Source organism: Octopus bimaculoides, chromosome 2 (assembly GCF_046866305.1).
Source record: "Octopus bimaculoides isolate indiv1 chromosome 2, ASM4686630v1, whole genome shotgun sequence".
NCBI lineage: Eukaryota > Metazoa > Mollusca > Cephalopoda > Octopoda > Octopodidae > Octopus > Octopus bimaculoides.
Genome location: NC_142929.1, coordinates 101734527 through 101754793, shown reverse-complemented (window position 1 = coordinate 101754793; position 20267 = coordinate 101734527). Strand labels below are relative to the sequence as shown.

The 20267-nt window shown below is 35.7% G+C and overlaps 1 protein-coding gene across 24 annotated transcripts in view; it reads left to right on the top strand.

The window, feature by feature from the left end:
• LOC106871624 (uncharacterized) overlaps positions 1-20267 on the top strand; it is a 168711-nt gene that overhangs the window by 59186 nt on the left and 89258 nt on the right. For 11 of the 24 annotated variants that reach the window (XR_016240693.1, XR_016240694.1, XM_089347316.1 and 8 more), the window contains 2 exons: positions 3468-3615; positions 5707-5804. Coding sequence is in view for 13 of the 24 variants with exons in the window: in XM_089347316.1 (XP_089203442.1) it covers positions 3529-3615; positions 5707-5804 (185 nt within the window). In the remaining 11 variants the exon portion in view is untranslated. Of the gene's footprint in view, positions 1-3467; positions 3616-5706; positions 5805-14712; positions 15098-20267 lie in introns of those variants that run through there. The other 13 variants (XM_089347320.1, XM_089347326.1, XM_089347332.1 and 10 more) reach the window with 5 other exon arrangements.

The window sequence follows — 20267 nt, the reverse complement described above, 5'->3', positions numbered from 1 at the left end:
GCATCTGCTTCGATTTATTTACAGTTCCGCGAATTCACTACCCTGGATTGATACTTTTTTTTACCGAACACCGAAAGGGTGAAAGACAAAATTGATTCGGAAGCATGAGATGAATGCGAAAGTTGGCATTAGCAATTAAGTTAGACGATGAACATACATGGGTTGGATAATGCTAATGAAAATAGTGTATGATTGACCAGCCTCTGTATATCCAGAAATTTCATTATAGGAGATATTCTCTTTAAGAATATTTATAGTATACTTCAGCGTCTCCAGATGAAAAAGTGATAATCAAATAAATCATATTTTGATCGTTCGGCAACCAACAACATCCTTGCTAGATGTGAGAAGATATCAGAGTGCAGATATCGGCGCTGACCATCAAACTGTAATAGGGGCAGTTCAGGTGCAGCTAAAGGCTAACGAAAAGTAGAAAAGAATTATTAGGCTTTACACAGAAAAGTTGAAGAATTAGAGAATAAAAGATGAATTTCTAACTGAATACCAAAATCGATTTGTAGTGCTTAAAGCTATTGATGAAGAGATATACATCAATGGAATGTAAAAGTTTACAAGAATGTAATCGAAGGTATGCCGAGCTGAAAAAAAACGATAAAAAGAAGAAAATAGATTCCGGATAAAAAGCTACTGAGGTATGAAAGGAACAAAAACGAATTGTTGAAAGCTGGAGAGTGAATAAGAAGGACCCTAAAGTAGAATATCTAAATATTGGAGTTTCACCAGAGAAGTGAACATGTGTTCAAGAGGAGATAAACAGAGATTCTTAAAAGTGAAAGCTAATTGTTTAATGCAGGACTCAGTACAGAAATCAGAAAAACTTATGAAATAATAAATGGAATTAGAGATAAAGCAGAGACCGAAAAGATTATCTGTATTTAGTACTGATGGAGAACCAATGATATATAATATAAACATAATAATAAAATGTAAAAAGCAATTTATACAAACGTGAACAAGACGTTTAATGGAAAATAGGAAGGTCAGTGATTCGGATACAAAATAGGATTATCTGAGAAAGCACATCGAGTGGAGGAATATAACACTCAGCAGCACATTACTGAAAGTGTGCAGTGTTGCTTATCCTAAATAGGAAACAGATTACCTTGGAATGTAATATATTAACGGATTAACAAGCGGGCGCCTGTTGAATGTGAGATTCTAATGACTAAGTATTTTTACTCTAGCATATTATACAATAGCACGTTGAATTCAGACAGCACTCGACAGTTGCTTTTGTAGACTTGCAAAAGGCCTTTGATATTTAACATAGGATTAGAAGTTGAAAAGGTCTTCGTTTCAATGACGATGTGTCTTTAGGTATTATGATCAGCCCATTTTTCTTTGTAACTCGTATGTATATATGTATGTATGTATGTATGTATGTGTGTGTGTGTGTGTATGTATGTATGTATGTATGTATGTATGTATGCACGCACGCATGCATATATTTATGTATGTGTGTATGTATGTATGGATGTATGTATGTGTGTATGTATGAATGTATGTATGTGTGTATGTATCTCTTCTATTTTTGAATTATTATAAACCTTCCACTGAAGAGGGAACCGGTTTCCAAGAAAGCTCCATCTTTGGGATGTAGTTAGCACAGGCAAATTCACACTTGGAACTTGATAAAAGTCTTACATATTTTTACTGTTCCACTCAGAGATTGCACTTGTAATGCACGCATTAGCCGGTCGATATCTCTTTCTGAAAATCCCAGTTTATTCAGATTCTCCTTTAAGCATTTACTAATAAAACCAGTGCTCCAATTATTATTGGTATGAATATGAATTCATAGTCTGGATATAGAAACTGGCGGTTTCGAAGCAGTTGTCCATAGATATCCTCTTTATCTTTGATTTTCAGAGATATTTATATCTGTAGGGCAGCTGACCTCTACGATGGTACATACTTTTTTCCCCTCTGTTCCAAACAACAATATCCAGCCTGTTATGTTTACATTTGACAGATGTTTTGATGGGAATATTCCACCAGTATTCCTTGAGTTGGTGTTTATGAATGTATTCCATACCCCCATAAATTGCTGACCTTGTGCGAAAATTTGAAAGAACTGTTGTTGTTGTTGTTGTTACTGTTGTTGTTATGTACGTATGTGTGTATGCATGTATGTGTGTGTATATAGGTATGTAAGCGTGTATGTGTGTGTATGTATGTACGTACGTATGTATGCATGTGCCTGTAATTCAAAGGGTCAGCATTGTCACACTGTGTCACGCTGAACCTCCCCGAGAACTACGTTAAGGGTACACGTGTCTGTGGAGTGCTCAGCCACTTGCACGTTAATTTCACGAGCAGGCTGTTCCGTTGATCGGATCAACTGGAACCCTCGACGTCGTAAGCGACGGAGTGCCAACAACATGTATGCATGTATGTATGTTTGCATGTATGTATGTGTGTATGTGTATGTATGTATGTATGTATGTATGTATGTATGTATGTATACGAGAGAAACCTGGTTTTTGATTTGACATGTCTTTACGAGTAGGAAAACTCTGATGTAACACCCCGCGACTTCATTTACATCCGATTATATAGACTATTTCTTTTGGGAGGACAAGTGCATACGTTCTCCAAAGTGTGGAACTGGCCCAGTGAAAGGCCTTTCCTTACTCTATAAATCTTCAGGCAAAGGCATCACTGGATTTTTGCCAATCCTATTATGTGTTGCATAGAAAGACAAAACAATCAATAAAAAAATTCCATAATGGAATAAAGTAATTGCAAAAGGCACCGTTTGTTGCCACATCTGTGCAAGAGAGTGCTTGTCCTTAGCAGGTTTGAAAAGCTGCATTTGTGTTGATTATGTTTAAAAGAAATATTAAGCGATGACATTGCTCGAAATCAAATTGCATCCATCAATATGTTTACATGGGTGGATGGATGGATGGATGGATGGATGGATGGATGGATGGATGGATGGATGGATGGACGGGAGGATTGATGCATGCATGCGTGGAGGGATGAATGGATTGATGGATGGATGCATGCATGCGTGGATGGATGGGCCCTTTCTTGCAAATAAATTAAAGAATTAAAATTGGTAGAGACAGACATAACAGTTTGTAGTATTTCTTCTGGCGCTTTACGGTTTGGGTTCAAACCCAGCCGAAGTCAACTTTACCGTTCACCTCTCCGGGATCAATAAAGTACTAATCAAGTACTAGTGTCAATGGCACCGACTTTCCATCCCCCTTCAAAACTGCTGGGCTTTTGTCTAAATTAGAAACAATTATTATTAGTACCAGTTAAATACTAGAGTCGATGGAACTGATTTACCTCCTCCCTACCCCCATAGAATCGCTGACCTTCTACCAAATTTGAAAGAATTGTTGTTGTTGTTGTTGTTAATGTTGATGTTGTTGTTATATTATTATTATTATTATTATTATTATTATTATTATTATTATTATTGAATGTTGAAGCAAATGGACATCACTGCCAGAACTCCTCCCGCGAAAAAGTAACTTTTACCAAACTTACCTAATGAGGAAAACTTTCCGTACCAGTTTTACTAACAAACGGTTTTCGGATTACCTGCGGGTCTACCCTTTTACCTGGGGTAGGACAAAGGTTCGTCCTTAGACATTTTTAACTATGTAAATAAATGTTTTTGGTAAATAACCATTCACATCGTTGTTTGTGTTGCGAAATGGTCGCCTTTGTGTTAAGGGAAAGAAGTGCTAACCGCATTGGTTGTAGCAGTTTCAATATTGGATATAAAAACTTTTGCATATATAAAAACAGTCTTTTTAAAGAAAGAAGAAATACAATAATTAACATATATATGCAGCTTCAAACTTAGACACTTCTAGCTATAGTTTGAAAAGCATAAAACTGAAATTGATGAAAACTGGAAAAAATAAAGGAAGAGCCTAAAATAAGATGCTGGAAATTTCTCCAGAAGATGTAGGCTTTTCTCTAGTTACAAGCATCCAGGTAATCCAGTATAATGACCTTAACCTATATACTGCTGGGAATCTAAACAAAAATAAAGTAGAACAGCAAAAATAGTGCTCCAATTGGGAATGAATTTCATGAACTCCTAGAGCAGGGGTTCTCAACCATTTTTTTATCTATGTATCCTTTTGATTACTATTTTATTCTGGTGAACCCCCATAGCCATTCGATGTTTATAAACTACTTTTATAGATACTTCCTTCAAAATTCCTATTTTGGTTTTTACAAATTAACTTGTCTAAGTTGAACTACGTAAAAATGTTAGCGAAAGAAACCTAGCTGTTTCTTGTAATACATATCAATGCATACAACTAAAGCAAAATATTTTCATTGAACTTAAAATACTATTGTGAATCCCCAATTTACTATTTTGTTGCGAGGTCCCTCAAAAATCTTGTATGGACCCCGGCTGAGAACCACTGCTCCAGAGAATAAAAAGGTTGTTCAAAACCGCACGAACAAATAAGGCCGCATTACCCATAGTATGTAAACTTTGTGGTTCGGTCAAACCTAAAGATGCTCGCAAGTAATTCCATAGGACCTTGACTGAAGTCGAAGGTGACCGGAGTTGTAGGATGCTGTGATAATATCTATGTGGCGGCTTTTCATCCCTCATTGGGAGTGGGTGCTTAATGTTTGTGTACTATATTTTTAATCTGTATATTTATTGCATTTCATTTTTACCCCTAACTCATGTATGTATGTTTCCACGTTTTGTAACACTTTTGTTTGTACGGTACACTTTGTACTGTGTTTAGGTCCTCATGGCGCAAGTAGTAGTAGTAGTAGTAGTAGTAGTAGTAGTAGTAGTAGTAGTAGTAGTAGTAGTAGTAGTAGTACATATAAAGGAACTTGAAAACAATTGAGAAATATTAGGATCTAGTCGAGTGCTGAAGACATATGATGCACTTGGCACAACACTCAAACTGCTACCTAAGAGGCTGAAGGATGTTGGAACCGAGATACGTATTGTCGACCTGCAGAAAATAGCAGACCTGTATTCTGCGAGAATCCTAAAAAATTATTCTTGCAATTTTAAGAAGCTTGTTGCCACCAAACCTCAGAATAACATCCTTGCTAATTTAATCAGAATGTAATAGTTTTTGTATCATAATAATATGGTTTCAAATTTTGGCACAAAGCTTGCAATTTGGGTGGGAGGCGGTTGATCGATTATGTCGACTTCAGTGCTCAACTCGTGTTTATTTTATCGACCCTGAAAGGATGAAAAGCAAAGTCGACCGCGGTGAAATTTGAGCTCAAAGTATAAAGAGCCGGAAGAAATGCCGCTAACGAATTTGCCAAACTCCCCGACGGTCAAGCTTTGCCTTTCATCCTTTAAGGTATAAGGGTCGATAAAATATAGTATTTGTCAAGTATTGGGGACGATGTAATCAACTTGTCCCTTCCTGTAACAACTGCTGACCTTGTGCCAATATTAGAAAGATATTTTATTATTATTGCCGTCGTCATAAAGGTGGCGAGGTGGCAGAACCGTTAGCACGCAGGGGCGAAACGCTTAGCGGCATTTCGTTCGTCTTTGCGTTTTGAGTTCAAATTCCACCGAGGTCGACTTTGTCTTTCATCCTTTTGGGGTCGATAAAGTAAGTACCAGTTGAACACTAGTCCCCTCCCCAAAAATTTCAGACCTTGTGCCTTTTTTAGAAAGGATTATTAATATTATTTTGAAAACGTCTTTTACAGGACAAACGTATTTTCGGAGGAAAATCATTCTTCAAACGAATTGGAGAAAGTTACACACGTGACAAGTTCGTCCCTCTGAATATTTCGGTTTCGGAAAGGTAACTTTAATTATTATCTATCTTCTTTTTTTTTTTTCTTTTTACTTGTTTCAGTCATTTGAGTGTGGCTATGCTGGGGCACCGCCTTGAAGGGTTTTGGTCAAACAAATCGATCCCAGAACTTTTTTTTTTAGACTTAGTACCTATTCTATCAGTCTTTTTTGTCGAACAGCTAAGCTACGGGGACGTAAACGCACCGACACCAGTTGTCAAGCTGTGGCGGAGAACGAACACAGACACAAAGACACACACACACACATACATACATACATACATACATACATGCATACATGCATACATGCATACATACATACATACATACATACATACATACATACATACATGGTGGTTGTCTACTCCTTACACAGAGTTTGACCACCTCCTGTACCTACACCTTAGCCCCTTCATGGCGTCTGATGTGGCTTTTTAAACCAGACAATGTTCTGAAAAAACACCCACACAGATTGCACCTCTGATATGAACTACCAATACCTGCAGATAAGTTCTGCTCATTGTGGATCTTAACATGTCTTTTAAGACCCCCAATGGTCTTATATATATGCATGTATGTATGTGTCTGTCTATGACATATATATATATATATACACACACACACATATATATATATATATACATATATATATATATATATATATATATATATATATATATATATATATATATATATATATTCATATATGTATGTGTCTGTGTGTGACATATATATATATATATATATATATATATATATATACACACATATATATATATATAGGACGGGGTTCTTTCAGTTTCTATCTGCCAAATTCACTCGGATATGTATATATATGTACATATGTACACACAAACACACACACATGTACATATACATATATATATACATATAGGCATAGCTGTGTTGTGAAGAAGTGCGCTTCGAGAACGCGTGGTTTCGAGTTCAGTGTCATTGCACAGCACCTTGAGCAAGAGTCTTGCGCTCTACCTAGAAGTATATATGAGAATAATAGTGTGTGGTATAGTGGGTCATTAGAAGAGATTCACGGTATAAATGATAGAAACTTAGAGATAAGAAATATGTCAGTGATCTGAAAGTGGAAAGAAAAAGGAGAGGAAGTCTGCTCGTGCTAAATAGTTAAGCGTTAATCTGTTGAATCAGCTGGTGATACAATCTTCAAGTATTGGAGCAAGAAGCAGCAATTCTCTGTTAAGATCGTCTATAAGCTCCCAGATTTATTGAATAAGGGGCTTTTTGAAGCCCAAGGCGCACATTTTTAGAACTATTTCTATGTGGTGGACATCTTCCGGGGATCTACGTGGTGTTGAGTGTATCAGACACGATCTTTCGTTGTTCTTACTTATGTATGTATACATATGTGCCTGTTGGTGAGTTTGCGTGCATATATTTTGAAAAAGAGATATCGATAGGCTAATCGATTCACATTTCACATAGACACACACACACACACGCACATACACACACAACATAAGCTCGACCAACGACACGTAACTGAACGCAAATACGCAACAGAAACGCTCGCAAAAGAAACAAAACGTCGCAGTCACACAATGCTAATACGACAAACAATCAGACCATATGTCACCACAATTCTCTCGGCTAAATATGTTAACCTAAATCTTCGATCAGAATGTGTGTGTGTGAGTGTGTGTGAGTGTGAGTTACGTACCCAACACCTACAACCCCACACAAACACGAACACACACATACTCAAGAAACCGCCTGTTGACTTTCTACCTACACTGTCTATAAGCGTCCACTAACCAGTCCTGCTACTAATTTCTTCCACTACGTCTTACACACATACACACACACACACACACAAACACACTAACAGATAAACCACCAAACCATGCACACACACACACACACACATACATACATACGCACACACACGTTCTGTTATCACACACACACTCGCAGACTCACGCACACGCACAGATATCCATCTCCCTTTTTCACTCTCCTGTCTTAGAAAGAACTTTTCCCCCACCACCTCTTCTTCCGGTCTTTTCACAATGTAACCTCGTGGGCATCGGTACCATTTTCCTCTTTCTCCGTTCTTCCATTCTCCGAACTTTCCATCTTTCCGACGAAGGGCTACGCCCGAAACGTCATACAGTCTCTCTTTTCTTTCCTGAGCGTCCAATAATACTATCCATATCACGTCCTCACTTTGTTGTTTTTTTGTTATTGTTTTTTTGAACTTATATATATATATATATATATATATATATATATATATATATACAGGGCGTCCCAAAAGTCACTGATGAGTGTTAATTTTTAATAACTTCCTTTAACTTTACAAATAAATACGTGAAATTTTGATACAATATAAAGGACATAACGGAAATTAATATGCATGAGTCAAATTTTGCAACACCACTACATCACATGTAAAAAATGACATCGCTTAAATGGTAGCCATTTTCGGCTTCGCACGGCCGTGCTCTTTCCAAAACTTGCCTCTTAGCACTCAGTTATACTGGTTTTTAAACAGAACACAGAGTGATATACAAGGACTCTGACGAAAGCAGAATTAATTTTTCTAGGTCGTTCAAATTTTCTGAACCAGCAATAGGTCGATTGAGTAAACCTATCAATAACGAACTTATAATGACTACTGGAAACAGCAATTATTACACTAGAGGATCTGCTTGCTAGGAAACATATGTAGCTTGAATTTTACCTGTTCCATTCCCTCAATTTGGCTATATATATATATATATACAGACACGACAGAAGTAAATAGACACCTTTATAGTCATTAAAATTTATTTAAATCTGAAATTATACATTCAAATTATTTATTAATTGTTATAATGTGAATATTTAATATTTAGTAGATATGCCCTTTGCATTTTTCAGTGCAAGGACCCTATTAGGCGTGTTACTGATCAGATGACGAATATTCTCTTGCGGAATTTCTTACTAAGTTTCATGCAGTAATCTCAAAAGATCTGGCTTTGAAGATGCCTTCTTGTTCTTTCTATGAAATTTCCTGTCCATTATGTCCCAGAGGTGTTCAATAGGGTTCATATTTCGTGACTGGCTTGGCCATGGAAGCTTTTTAATGCCATTCTCCTCCAACAAATCTTAGGTCATTTTAGTTGTGTGACAAGGAGCCCCATCGTCCATAAATAAAGTTTTCTTTATTCATTTCATCACTGGAGAAGATTAGAAGGAGTTCTTTCTGCAATATGGACACATATTTATCCAAGTTTATGTTTCCCTCACACTCCATCAGCTCTGATCAACCATTGTCCCAAATCGTTCCCCAGGTTATCACAGAATAGCTGCCGTGTTTCATTGTTGGCAGCAATCTTTTCACATCAAATTCTTGATCACAGAGTCTCCAGACCCACACTCGACCACTGCCAGGAAATACAGCAAATCTGGACTCGTCAGAGAATATGACAGTGTCTCAAAATGTTAGTGGCCTCTCCACTATCTCACTGGCCCAATCTTTTCTCCGCTTAACGTTGGCTGGTCGAAGAAGTCGCTTCCTTCGTGCTGCTCTGCCATAGTAACCAAGTTTGTGGAGATATCTGACAGTTGTTCTGGGACTGACATCAACTTGCTCTGCTATGTCATAGGCCTTGCGATGAGGATTATTTTTTCACACTTCTCTTAACAAAGAGAAGGGTTCTTTCACAGGGCTCTTGTTTATCTGGGCGAGGTGATCTGGACTCCTTTCCCTCTCTGGTGAATAGCACAATCATTATATTAACTGTAGAAAGCGGGATCCCAAGGTTTTCTGTGATTTTACGCTGACTCTGTCCACCTTCAGAATGACCCGCAATACGGTCTCTTTGAAATTCAGACAGTTCAAGGCTTCTTTTGTACAATGCATGATTAAACAGTCACATATATTAAAATGTCAATTAATAAAAAAAAAAAATAAAGCTTTACAAGTTAGAATAAACATAAAAGGATGTTTTATGGGGTGTTTAATTCTGTCATGTCTGTGTGTGTGTGTGTGTGTGTGTGTGTGTGTGTGTGTGTGTGTGTGTGTGTATATATATATATATATATATATAATACATTAAGATTAATTAGCTGGTTGTAGAAGAAACTACAAGCGCAAACCCTCACTGCATTATGAGTACCCTGGGGAAGGAAAAGGCTTGGGGAATCAACCTCGACAGCAAATCAAGGAGTTAAATCCCTCGGGTGGTTCGGTGCTTTTTTTTTACACCCTTCCGGCAACTCCAGGGTGTTGGAGTTCTCCATCCCTCTAAGGCAAATCACCTAGGAGAAGGGACCACTCCAATATCAGCCTACAATTTGTTGGTCATCGCAGCCGTCTTAGCCCGCTGAGCCTCTGTGGTCAGATCTCCAAGTTCAAAGATTGGGACAGGTTGCACGGAATGACTCTCCCTTCTGATGTGGTACTCTATACTTTTGTAGAATAGAAATTTATTGTTCTTCTACAAGGGTGTTGTTGACAGTGACTTCGAAGTTTCGGCCAGCTAAGCCGTCGTCCGACGGCGATACATTGGAGTTAGTTTTGCCTTTATATAGCCGACTCTTTTGAGTTAAAAATCATCTTTGGGTGTGTGTGTTTGAGTGGGGTGGTGAGTAGATTTTATGGAGAGATGTTTTGAAAAAGGTTTTATGGATTAAATTTGGGGTTGTGTTATTGTTTAGAGCTTATTCATGCAGGTAGAAGTTTCTAAACAAACCTGTAGGTGTTTCCTTTTTGTTAGGTAGGCAAGAGGTGTAACACTATTTTTGTTGCATTTGGTATAACTGGATTTAATCCTATTGCTCTGGCAATATACCGGTCAAAGGTACAAAGCCCAATGCATCGCAGTCAAACGAGGCAGCTGGCCGAAACTTGAAGCCACTGTCAACAACATCTTTGTATAAGAATAATAAATTTTGTAGTCTACAAAAGTATAGAGTAACCCATCAGATTGATGTAAAATTGTTTTTATTATAACTGAACATAACAACAAACGTTAATATAAATAGTTCTGTCCCAACGTGAGTGCTTTCGTAACATTAAATGAAAAACAGGAAAAAATGCAGCAACATCCTATACATTTCTCTATGAAAAAGTATACCGATGCCTACCAAAAAACATTACCAACAAACACTACAACAAAAAACAGAAAACTTTATAAAAAAGACTTTGATGGAAAATTTACCATTACGAAAAAGACCAAAAGAAAAAAAACAGCCCACCAACAACTATGGATTCAAGACAGTCAAGTGTTCCATTGCTACAACCCTTCGAAGATGGCCAACTCGCAATGATCCCACAAATGAAATTCAATAAACGAACCAACGAATTACAGAAAGAACTGAAACAGAAAATCAACACCATAAAAACAAGTTCATATATATTTGTAAAATCCGATATGACAAACAACCGGATAAGTAAAACTTCTTATACCTGCTTTCTTTCTCACACAATCTCCAACACATACAAAACAAAATATGCTGCTGTAAATGATACAAACACCACAGAAAAAGAAGTAGCTACAAGACTTAAAATAGACGATAGAGTTTACACATTAATACCAAAATGCCCGTATATAACCATGAAAGACCACAAACCAAACTTCAATAGCAACCCATCCGTCAGACTTATAAACTCTTCGAAACCAGATATAGGATTAGTTAGTAAAAAAATCACAGATAAATTCTCTCATCAAAAATTAAAACAAAATCAACATTACCTCTATGAAATAACACGGAGGAAATAATAAATTAGTTCAACAAGATCACAAACAAAAATGAATGCCACATCTTCCAGCTCGACATAAAATACTATTATACGCTAATAACAAAACTTATCCTTATCGCTGCTTTGAACTTCACTAAGACTATAACCACAATAAACGAAACCAGAATAGAAACAATACTGCAAGTAAGAAAATCGCTCTTTTCCCACAATAATGCTTTCTGGATTAAGAAAAACACTAAAGAACCATTTGATGTAAGCGTGGGATCAAAGGATTCGGCAGAAATAAGAGACATTGTGGATCTTTGCATATTAGAAAAATTACACAAAAAATTTCCATATGTCCCAGGTGGTCTATGAAGGGACGACGGTCTACTCCTACTAAGAAAATACAACCCACAAAAAATGATAAATTTAGGAAAGATCTACTTCACTTCTTCAAAAAATTGGGCTTCTTAATAACAGCAGAAACACAACTAAAGTTAGTCAACTTCCTAGATGTTACCCTCGACCTGGAATCAAGTATCTATAAATCATACTAGAAAGATAACGAACACATTCAGTATATACATAAACAATTCAACCACCCCCAAAGCATTGTCAAAAACCTAGTAAAAAAACAAATCTATCAGACTCGTTTCTTTATCTTCAAATGAAAAATACTAAACGGAATAGTATCTCCATATAACAGAGCCCTCAATGATAGTGGTTCCAAGGAAAAAGTTCAATATATAAGTAGCAATCCTCCCACAAAAGATGAAAGGAAACTAATCTGGTATTATATCCCTCTCTTCAACATACAAGTCCCCACACCAATAGCTAAATTATTTTTCGAAATAATGCAGAAGACTTTTCACCCCAACCAAAAGTATTACAAACTAATAAACAATGTAAAATTGACATACTCAGCTACCAACAACTTTGAAATAAATATGGCAATCTACAAACCTAAACACATTAACAATTGTAATTGTAAAAACCTTCGTCCTGCCCTCTAAAATGAAACTGTCTCCTAAGAAATATCGCATATAGCGCATATAACCACAAACATGACACCAACTACATAGGATCTCCAACAAACAGTTCAAAATACGATACAACCAGCACATGCACACTTTTTGCAACCCAAACAGGAAAAATGATACGTCACTATCCAAACATATGGCAATTAAAATCTAAAACACTCCGTTTAACATCAAGTGGAAAATACTCTCACACGCACAACCATACCAAGGTAATAACAAACCTTGCCAACTTTGTACAAATGAATCCTACCACATTCTAACATCCAAGGATCAAATCATGAACCGAAACGCCGAACCAGTATCTTCATGCAAGCACAAAATCTTAAAATACTTCAAACCAATAATCTTTTCTAACGGCTAAATTTGTCAGTTTCTAACCAACTCCCCTCCATCCATCTACACCATAAACCATCTCCATAATTTGAAATTAAAAAACGAACTTACAGTTTTACACTTTAACACTAAATAATTAATCCCTATCTCCAACCAAAAGTCTCCCTATTTCCAGCTACGATCCCCACATAAGATTTTCTAACAAGCAAACTGAAAGACCCCTTTCCTTTATATATATATTTTTTGTTTGTTTGTCTGGTGGGGGAGGCCTTCGAGTTCCTATATGAGGTTGGTCATTTTATTCTTGAGTAGGGTGCTATTTTCAACTTGAATTCGGTTTCTTAAGGAGATCTAGAAAGGCTCTCCCCTCGCTATTAAAGAGCTGTTGTGGCGTTTAGTAATTTTTATCGAACCAATTTTGATGTTTTGTTGCTCGAAAGCCAATAGTGACTTTCATCACGAAACGAGGTCACTTATTTTGATGCTGCATAGTTCTTTTGCTAGGTGGTCCTAAAATAGAATCACAAAAGTCGGCGATATTGGATTTCTGTCGGTTGTATTTTTTTAGTACCAAAATGCTTTTTGACTCAGATGTTCCAATCAAATCTTCGAACAGATCAAATGAAGATCTGCATATAACAGCTATCTGCACTTGTGGCAATTTGGATTTGACAGTACAGTGTTTTAGTCTCAAGATCTCACAATGAAGTAGTCCAGTAGGTGTCCGTGTCTTGAATGAGTACGTTGCCAGAAGACTTTCAGTTGTTCTACAAAAAGATGATGTTGTTGATGATCAGATTGCCTTTGGTGCATTTGGTGAGAAGTAAGGCTCTTTGTGCGGCATTTTCTTAATCTTTCTTTGTGGCGATCACCTTCCAGGATCTGTTCTCTCGTTCTACTCTCGCACTGAAATCACAAGAAGGATAATTTTGTCTGTTTTGAATGTAGTAAAAAGAATGGGATCCAACTGAACAAACAAATTTGGTTGTTGGAAAACTGAATAACACTGTAACAGAATTTATTTATCTATTTATTTCTCTTTGGCGAGTAAGTGTTATTTCTTATTTGCTTCTATCTAGAAATAAAATGAAATAACAACTATTCCCTTCAAACTTTGTTTTTGCGACCTGGCCATCAATGTTTTGAAACTGGCCTATTTTCCATTACATGTCAGATAAATTCAGCGCTGAGTTTCTGAAGCAGAAATACTGTTATTGCAAATAATCTGCTCAATACCACGGATTTGCTTGTCAGTTGTTTGACCTTAACCATTTTACCATGTTCCTTAGTGGCGTACAATATGTGCATATCCGATCATGAGCAGGAATAGTGGGAGAGTATCATAGCCATATGTTGAGAGGGATTCTTTGGGGGTTTGAATAAACGCAACAGAAGCAAAGTTTGAAGGAAATATTAGTCATTTTTCATACTCTCTAGGGATAAGCAAATAGGAAATAACGATTGCTACTCAAGGACAAAAATTGTGTTACACTGTGTAATCATCGGCACTAATCATTATTGCATGTTAGTCTTCAGAAATTTTGAATTCGAAGTGTAATTAGCCGTTTGTTGGTGCTTTCACGGCATAGCTTGTGGGGTTATTGGAACACACAATACTTCTTAATCTGGCAAGGGGACAGTCACATGATCCACGATACAATTTCAAACTCCAACAAACAAAACAAGCAAACACGCTCGTACACACGCATTAGCTGTATCAATTTCCTCAGTGTGACTGACTTCGCAAAAGTCATGGACATTACCCCGCTTCCTTTTTAAAATTGCACCCGCACAAGCTGTGACATATATGCAGATCAGCTGCTACGTGCACTACCACTTACACATAAAGAAAAAGTGTGCTCAGAGATAAACATTGAAAGGCTTTCTTTCTTCTTTCTCTACCTCTTCCTTCCACATAATCGCAAAAGCCTATATATATATATTTACACATCCACAGACATATCTATGCAAATAACAAACGCACATTCGAGCTAAGAGAAGATCTCGAGAGACATGTAAAGTGCATTAATCACCTTTATAAATACGCGTAGTACTTCATTTGATAAGTATAAACAGAGATATTATAACATAAGAAACAGAACATTAATGGAACTTATGGAACACTTGATCATACCATCAATTTATATCGTAGTCATCGTCGTAGTAGCGGTTGTTTAATATATTCTGGATTATATGACCAGACGCATGAATTTTTGACGGCAAGGTTTTTCGTTTGTTTGCTTTTCACTTATTGTCATTCTGTTATTTGTTTTTTGTTTGTTTTTCTGTGAGGGCCAGTTTTTATGTCATGGTATTTTATGTTTGCTTCTTTATGTGTTGCGATTTTGCTTATCTTTATCTTTTGGAGGAGGGCGTTAGACTTTGTGTCTTGGAGTTTCCCGTTTGCAGTTATTTTCAGGACTAAGTCGAATATTTTACAACATGTTTTGTTGTAGTTGTTGTTTTGCACCAGGTATCTCCGAATCTGAAGCTTTATGCAGAAAGGCTTCCCAGCCATGTTTATTTCGTCAGCATAAGTAAGATTACCTGATACAATAAATCCCTTGCAATTTTTAATATGGTAGGGTATGATATCAAATAAATTTGGCTACTGTTTCTGACGCAGCGAGCGACCACATACAGGCCTCCTTGTTGACTCGTTTTTGTTGTTATTATTACTGCTGCTACTGCTGCTGTTATTGTTGTTGTTGTTGTTGCTATTGTTGTTGTTGCTTTGTTGTTGTTCTTCTTCTTCTCTTCCTTCTTTTTCTGTATTCTTAGCATATCGAGTAACTTGGTTTCTAACAAGTTTCCTACATATTCTTTTTTTTTTGTTTTTTGTCTAATGTTGTTGATGTTTAAACCCCAAATAAGCTCTGACGACACAAATTTCAAACTTATGGTCAAAGTTGTACCAGCTCCGACTATCACAAAGGGCATAATAGATACCCTATGCAGAAAGCACACTTACTGTGTGCATACAAATTTATTACAGTTTTTACCGGTTGAAAGACACAGGCTGACTGACTGAACATGGCTGGCATAAAAAATGGTGTTAATAATAAAATAAAATTCATCGTTTGCAAGGAAGCGTTGAAGTTGATTCAGATATCAAAGAAGAGGAGTTGTGTACAGTATTGGTTTTGTGAATACTGGATTTTCTTGAGTTGTCTTTTGTAAAAGCTGAGAACTTTGAAAAACCAAACTCAGAGTTTACTCTCTATCCTTTGACATGGTGGAAGGTCATTTTGGCACTTATCCGTAATTTTGTTGACTTTAAAAAGAAAATAGCTCTTGCTTGTTCCAAAAAAACTAATTGGTCAGGAAAGGCATACTGAGAACTTGACTGGTCATAAATCTGGGCCCATTTGGTCCGCTGTTCCAAACTGACATGAAATTGTTCTTGAGGTGACCCGGGTTACTATTACAGAGCTACAGTAAACAAGGCTTCAACTGCTGCTCAATTGATTTTGAAGAAACTGACGGTCTTATTGAAAAATGGAACGCAAAAAAGAATTAGGGATTGTCTGAAATTACAAAATGATTCTATGATTGATAAAAGCCGAATTCTGATATGATTAGCATGTGATGAGTTATATATGATTAACATGTAGAGTTCTTGCGAATTATTTGTGATTAATGTGTGATGAATTAAATATTTCGACCACTGCTCTTGGTTTTTATGACTGCTTTCCATCGCAGCGTAATCTTCCCATTATAGAAACGTAATTTTTCTGATAATAATTGGCACAATCTACCTGAAATTTTAAGAAAACTTTCTTTGTTAATGCATCATAAATAGATTTTGTAAATTCGTGCTTGAAACTTTTATGTGTATAAAGATATGGCTTTCTGAAAACGACAAAATGATAAAGAATTAAAAGCACATCACTGTGGTGGTGACAGGATTGTTATTCGAAATTATGAAATTGTTATCTGTCCAGTAAAAACTGGCGTTCTTATCAACTCATATATGAAAACTAGGATTTGAAAAATAATTTAACAGCAAACAACATTTTGGGCGGCATTGTTTTATTAGAATCATTTATTTTAATTCTAGAAGCATTGATTATAAATTTCCAAGTTTAATCTTTCAGTGAAATACAAATTCTAAGTCAATCACGTAATCCTCGATTTCTGAATGTATTAACAATTCAACTATTGACACATTGTGTAATCAGATAAGACAGATGGGATGTGAATCGAGGAATTTTTTTTTTTTTTTCTAATCATTTTAATTACTGACACTCAAAAGGTATCGACAGTTTTTTTTATGAAGTATTTATTTTGAAGTTAACTTAAATACTCGGTATTTAAAGTAAACAAACCAAATGCATATAAAAATAAGTCTATACTATAGATCTCCTGTTAAGAATATACACAATGTTATTGAAAGAATTTTCTGAAATATTGATAATAAGTGTCAATAAAATGTACCAAACGTTATTATGGGTGATTTAACTCACTTGGTTTGTGATGAGATTTTCGAAATACACAAGCACAAAAGTTCTGTTTTTATTTCTTTAAGTTAAGTAATGGTTTCGAGCAGCTTATTCCAAGTCTTGTTCATATCGATGTATTATTTTAGATCTAGTTTTAGTAAACGCGCGGCATCTCGTTTTTAGAATTATCCATTTCTTAACCATTTGTCATTTCCGATCATTTTCGTTTACGTGGTTTTCATGATCATTATTTTTACTTCAGAAGCGCAAAAATATTTTCTTCAGAAATATTCAAAAGGGTTTATTCAATTTATTTAATCTTTTTTTTTAATTTAGAATTGTCAAGCGATAGTGGGGATAAACACAGATACAAAGACACACATTTATGTGTGTGTATATATATATGTGTGTGTGTGTGTGTGTGTGTGTGTGTGTGTGTGTGTGTGTGTGTATATATATATATATATATATGTGTGTGTGTGTGTGTGTGTGTGTGTGTGTGTGTGTGTGTGTGTGTGTGTGTGTGTGTGTGTGTGTGTGTTTACATAAGACAAGCTTCTTTCAGTTTCCGTCTACCAAATCTACTGACAAGCCTGTGATCGGCCCGAAGCTATAATAAAAGACACTTGCCCGACGTGCCACGAAATAGGACTGAACCCGAAACCATGAGGCTGGGAAGCAAACTTTGAAGGAAATTGAGTGACTACAGAATCACGCACCCTTTAACACAAAAGTAATTCTAGAACTGGAAAATATATTTTGGAGTCAAATTCTATAAATTATTTCTGAAATATAACAGATCACATTTAACTTTATAATAAAAAAAAATATTTTATTTGGTTTCCAAACTGAATTTTGGTGGATTTATTGAGAGGAGCTGAAGTTTTTTGTTTGTTTGTTTGTTTGTTTTTGTTTTTTTTACTGATTTTATTTCTGATAATGGATTTTATTTTGTTGATCACGCTAACGATATAACAATAAGTGATGCCTTTCAGTACTGTATACGAACATATTCTGAAAATACATTTTAAAATTTGCAGCTGGAATTGGTGATACTCTTCAAACCTTTCTTAAAAAAATATTGCATGTCATATTGATGAATCATTAACTAATATGTATAGAATAATTTCTCAAATTAGTAAAATAATGGTAGGTAGAATATTTCGAAAGTAAATCCGATTCACGAAAAACAGACTTGTCAGATTCAGTTTAAAATTGCTTCTAACAGATACAAGATCTGAAAATTTAGAGTCTGTATCATCGATCCCATAACTCGACAGTTATTTTATTTTATCGACCCGGAGGAATGAAAGCAAATGTTGATCTCGGTGAGATGTGAACTTAGAATGTAAAGAACTATAACTAAATATTGTAAAGCAATCTGTCCAACATTTTAACGAATCTGCCAATCTATCGCTTTTTCTGGCTTGTTCATGTCCATGAATAAAATAACCGATGAGAGAATTTGGTTGAATACAAACATTGAGAGAAGTTAATTTTTCAACCTCAGGATGACTTTATGAATAAAAGGACTACAGTATCGCAACTTTTTATTATGTTATAACGAATAGATCCCTGTTACTAATTAGGGTTCCAATATTTGTGTTATTTATTTGGATTTGGCAAACCCGTTCACAGCGTATCCCACCCAAAGTTATTTTTCAAAAACCTATAAATCACCAGGAGTTGACGGTAAACTTTTAGCGTGGTTCAATATATTTCCATTTAAGATTGTTCCCCTAGTCTAGTGCCAATTACACCTGAAATTCCACAAGGCAACCTAATTAGGCCAATACTGCTTCTAATTAATATGAGATACATGCAAAATGTAATTTTTTAAAAATTTGATATTGTTTGCAAATTATACAAAATTATAGTTATCTTCTAATACAAATATGACCGGTGAGTGTTTTTATGGGTTCAAGAAATGTAGTTGACTTTAACAATCTAAAAATGTTCGGTTTTACACCCTGTTTAGGAAATTTTAGAAGGCGGGTGAATTCCTAAAATTTCTAAAAATCTCTCATGTGGTAGTTTCTGTCAATGACGATCTCAAATATTCATTACGTTGAGCTAAAAGTTTAAGATTTTCCAAGGTTAAGTGTTTTTCAAATTACATGCTTGATGATAAAATCTGTGTGTGTGTGTGTGTGTGTGTGTGTGTGTGTGTGTGTGTGTGTGTGTGTGTGTGTGTGTGTGTGTGTGTGTGTGTGTGTGTGTGTGTGTGTGTGTGTGTGTGTGTGTGTGTGTGTGTGTGTGTGTGTGTGTGTGTGTGTGTGTGTGTGTAAATATTTAACAGTCTACCTCTGTCTGCTCCAAATCAACCATTTATCACCAATCAACTAGTGAGCCTTTACTCTCTAATACCTATTGTCATTTCATCTCTTTCCGAAATGTTGCTCTGCCCTATAATATTAGACTCTCTTCCTTACAGCTTTAAACGTGCTCTTTCCTGTATTTGAGTTATTTGTATAAAATATTAATCACGCAGAACAACATAAGTTTCTTTGGCTTACTACCTATAAATCCATGTGTCTTTTAAAGGCAATCTAAACTTCTCATCGTTGTATCTAGCGAGTTAGCTACATTAATATCTGTCCGTTTATGAAATCATGTTGCTAACTATTTCGCAAAATTGTTTCTATATATTCCAAAACAATTGATCTGTTTATTTACATATATTCCTATCTAGCAACTTATATATCTATCTATTTAACCACTATATCACTCGATCAATCCATTTTATTTATTAGTCTATCGGCATTTCTAAACCTCAAGCTGTCTATCTTATCTGTCGATTTATTTATATAAATATTTATTCAACATGTTTCATACATCGTAGTATCAAAAATACTTCTATATTTCAAACACTCGACTTCTATTTCTACATATGCGAATTATATATATATATATATATATATATATATATATATATTTAATTCTGTACATCAC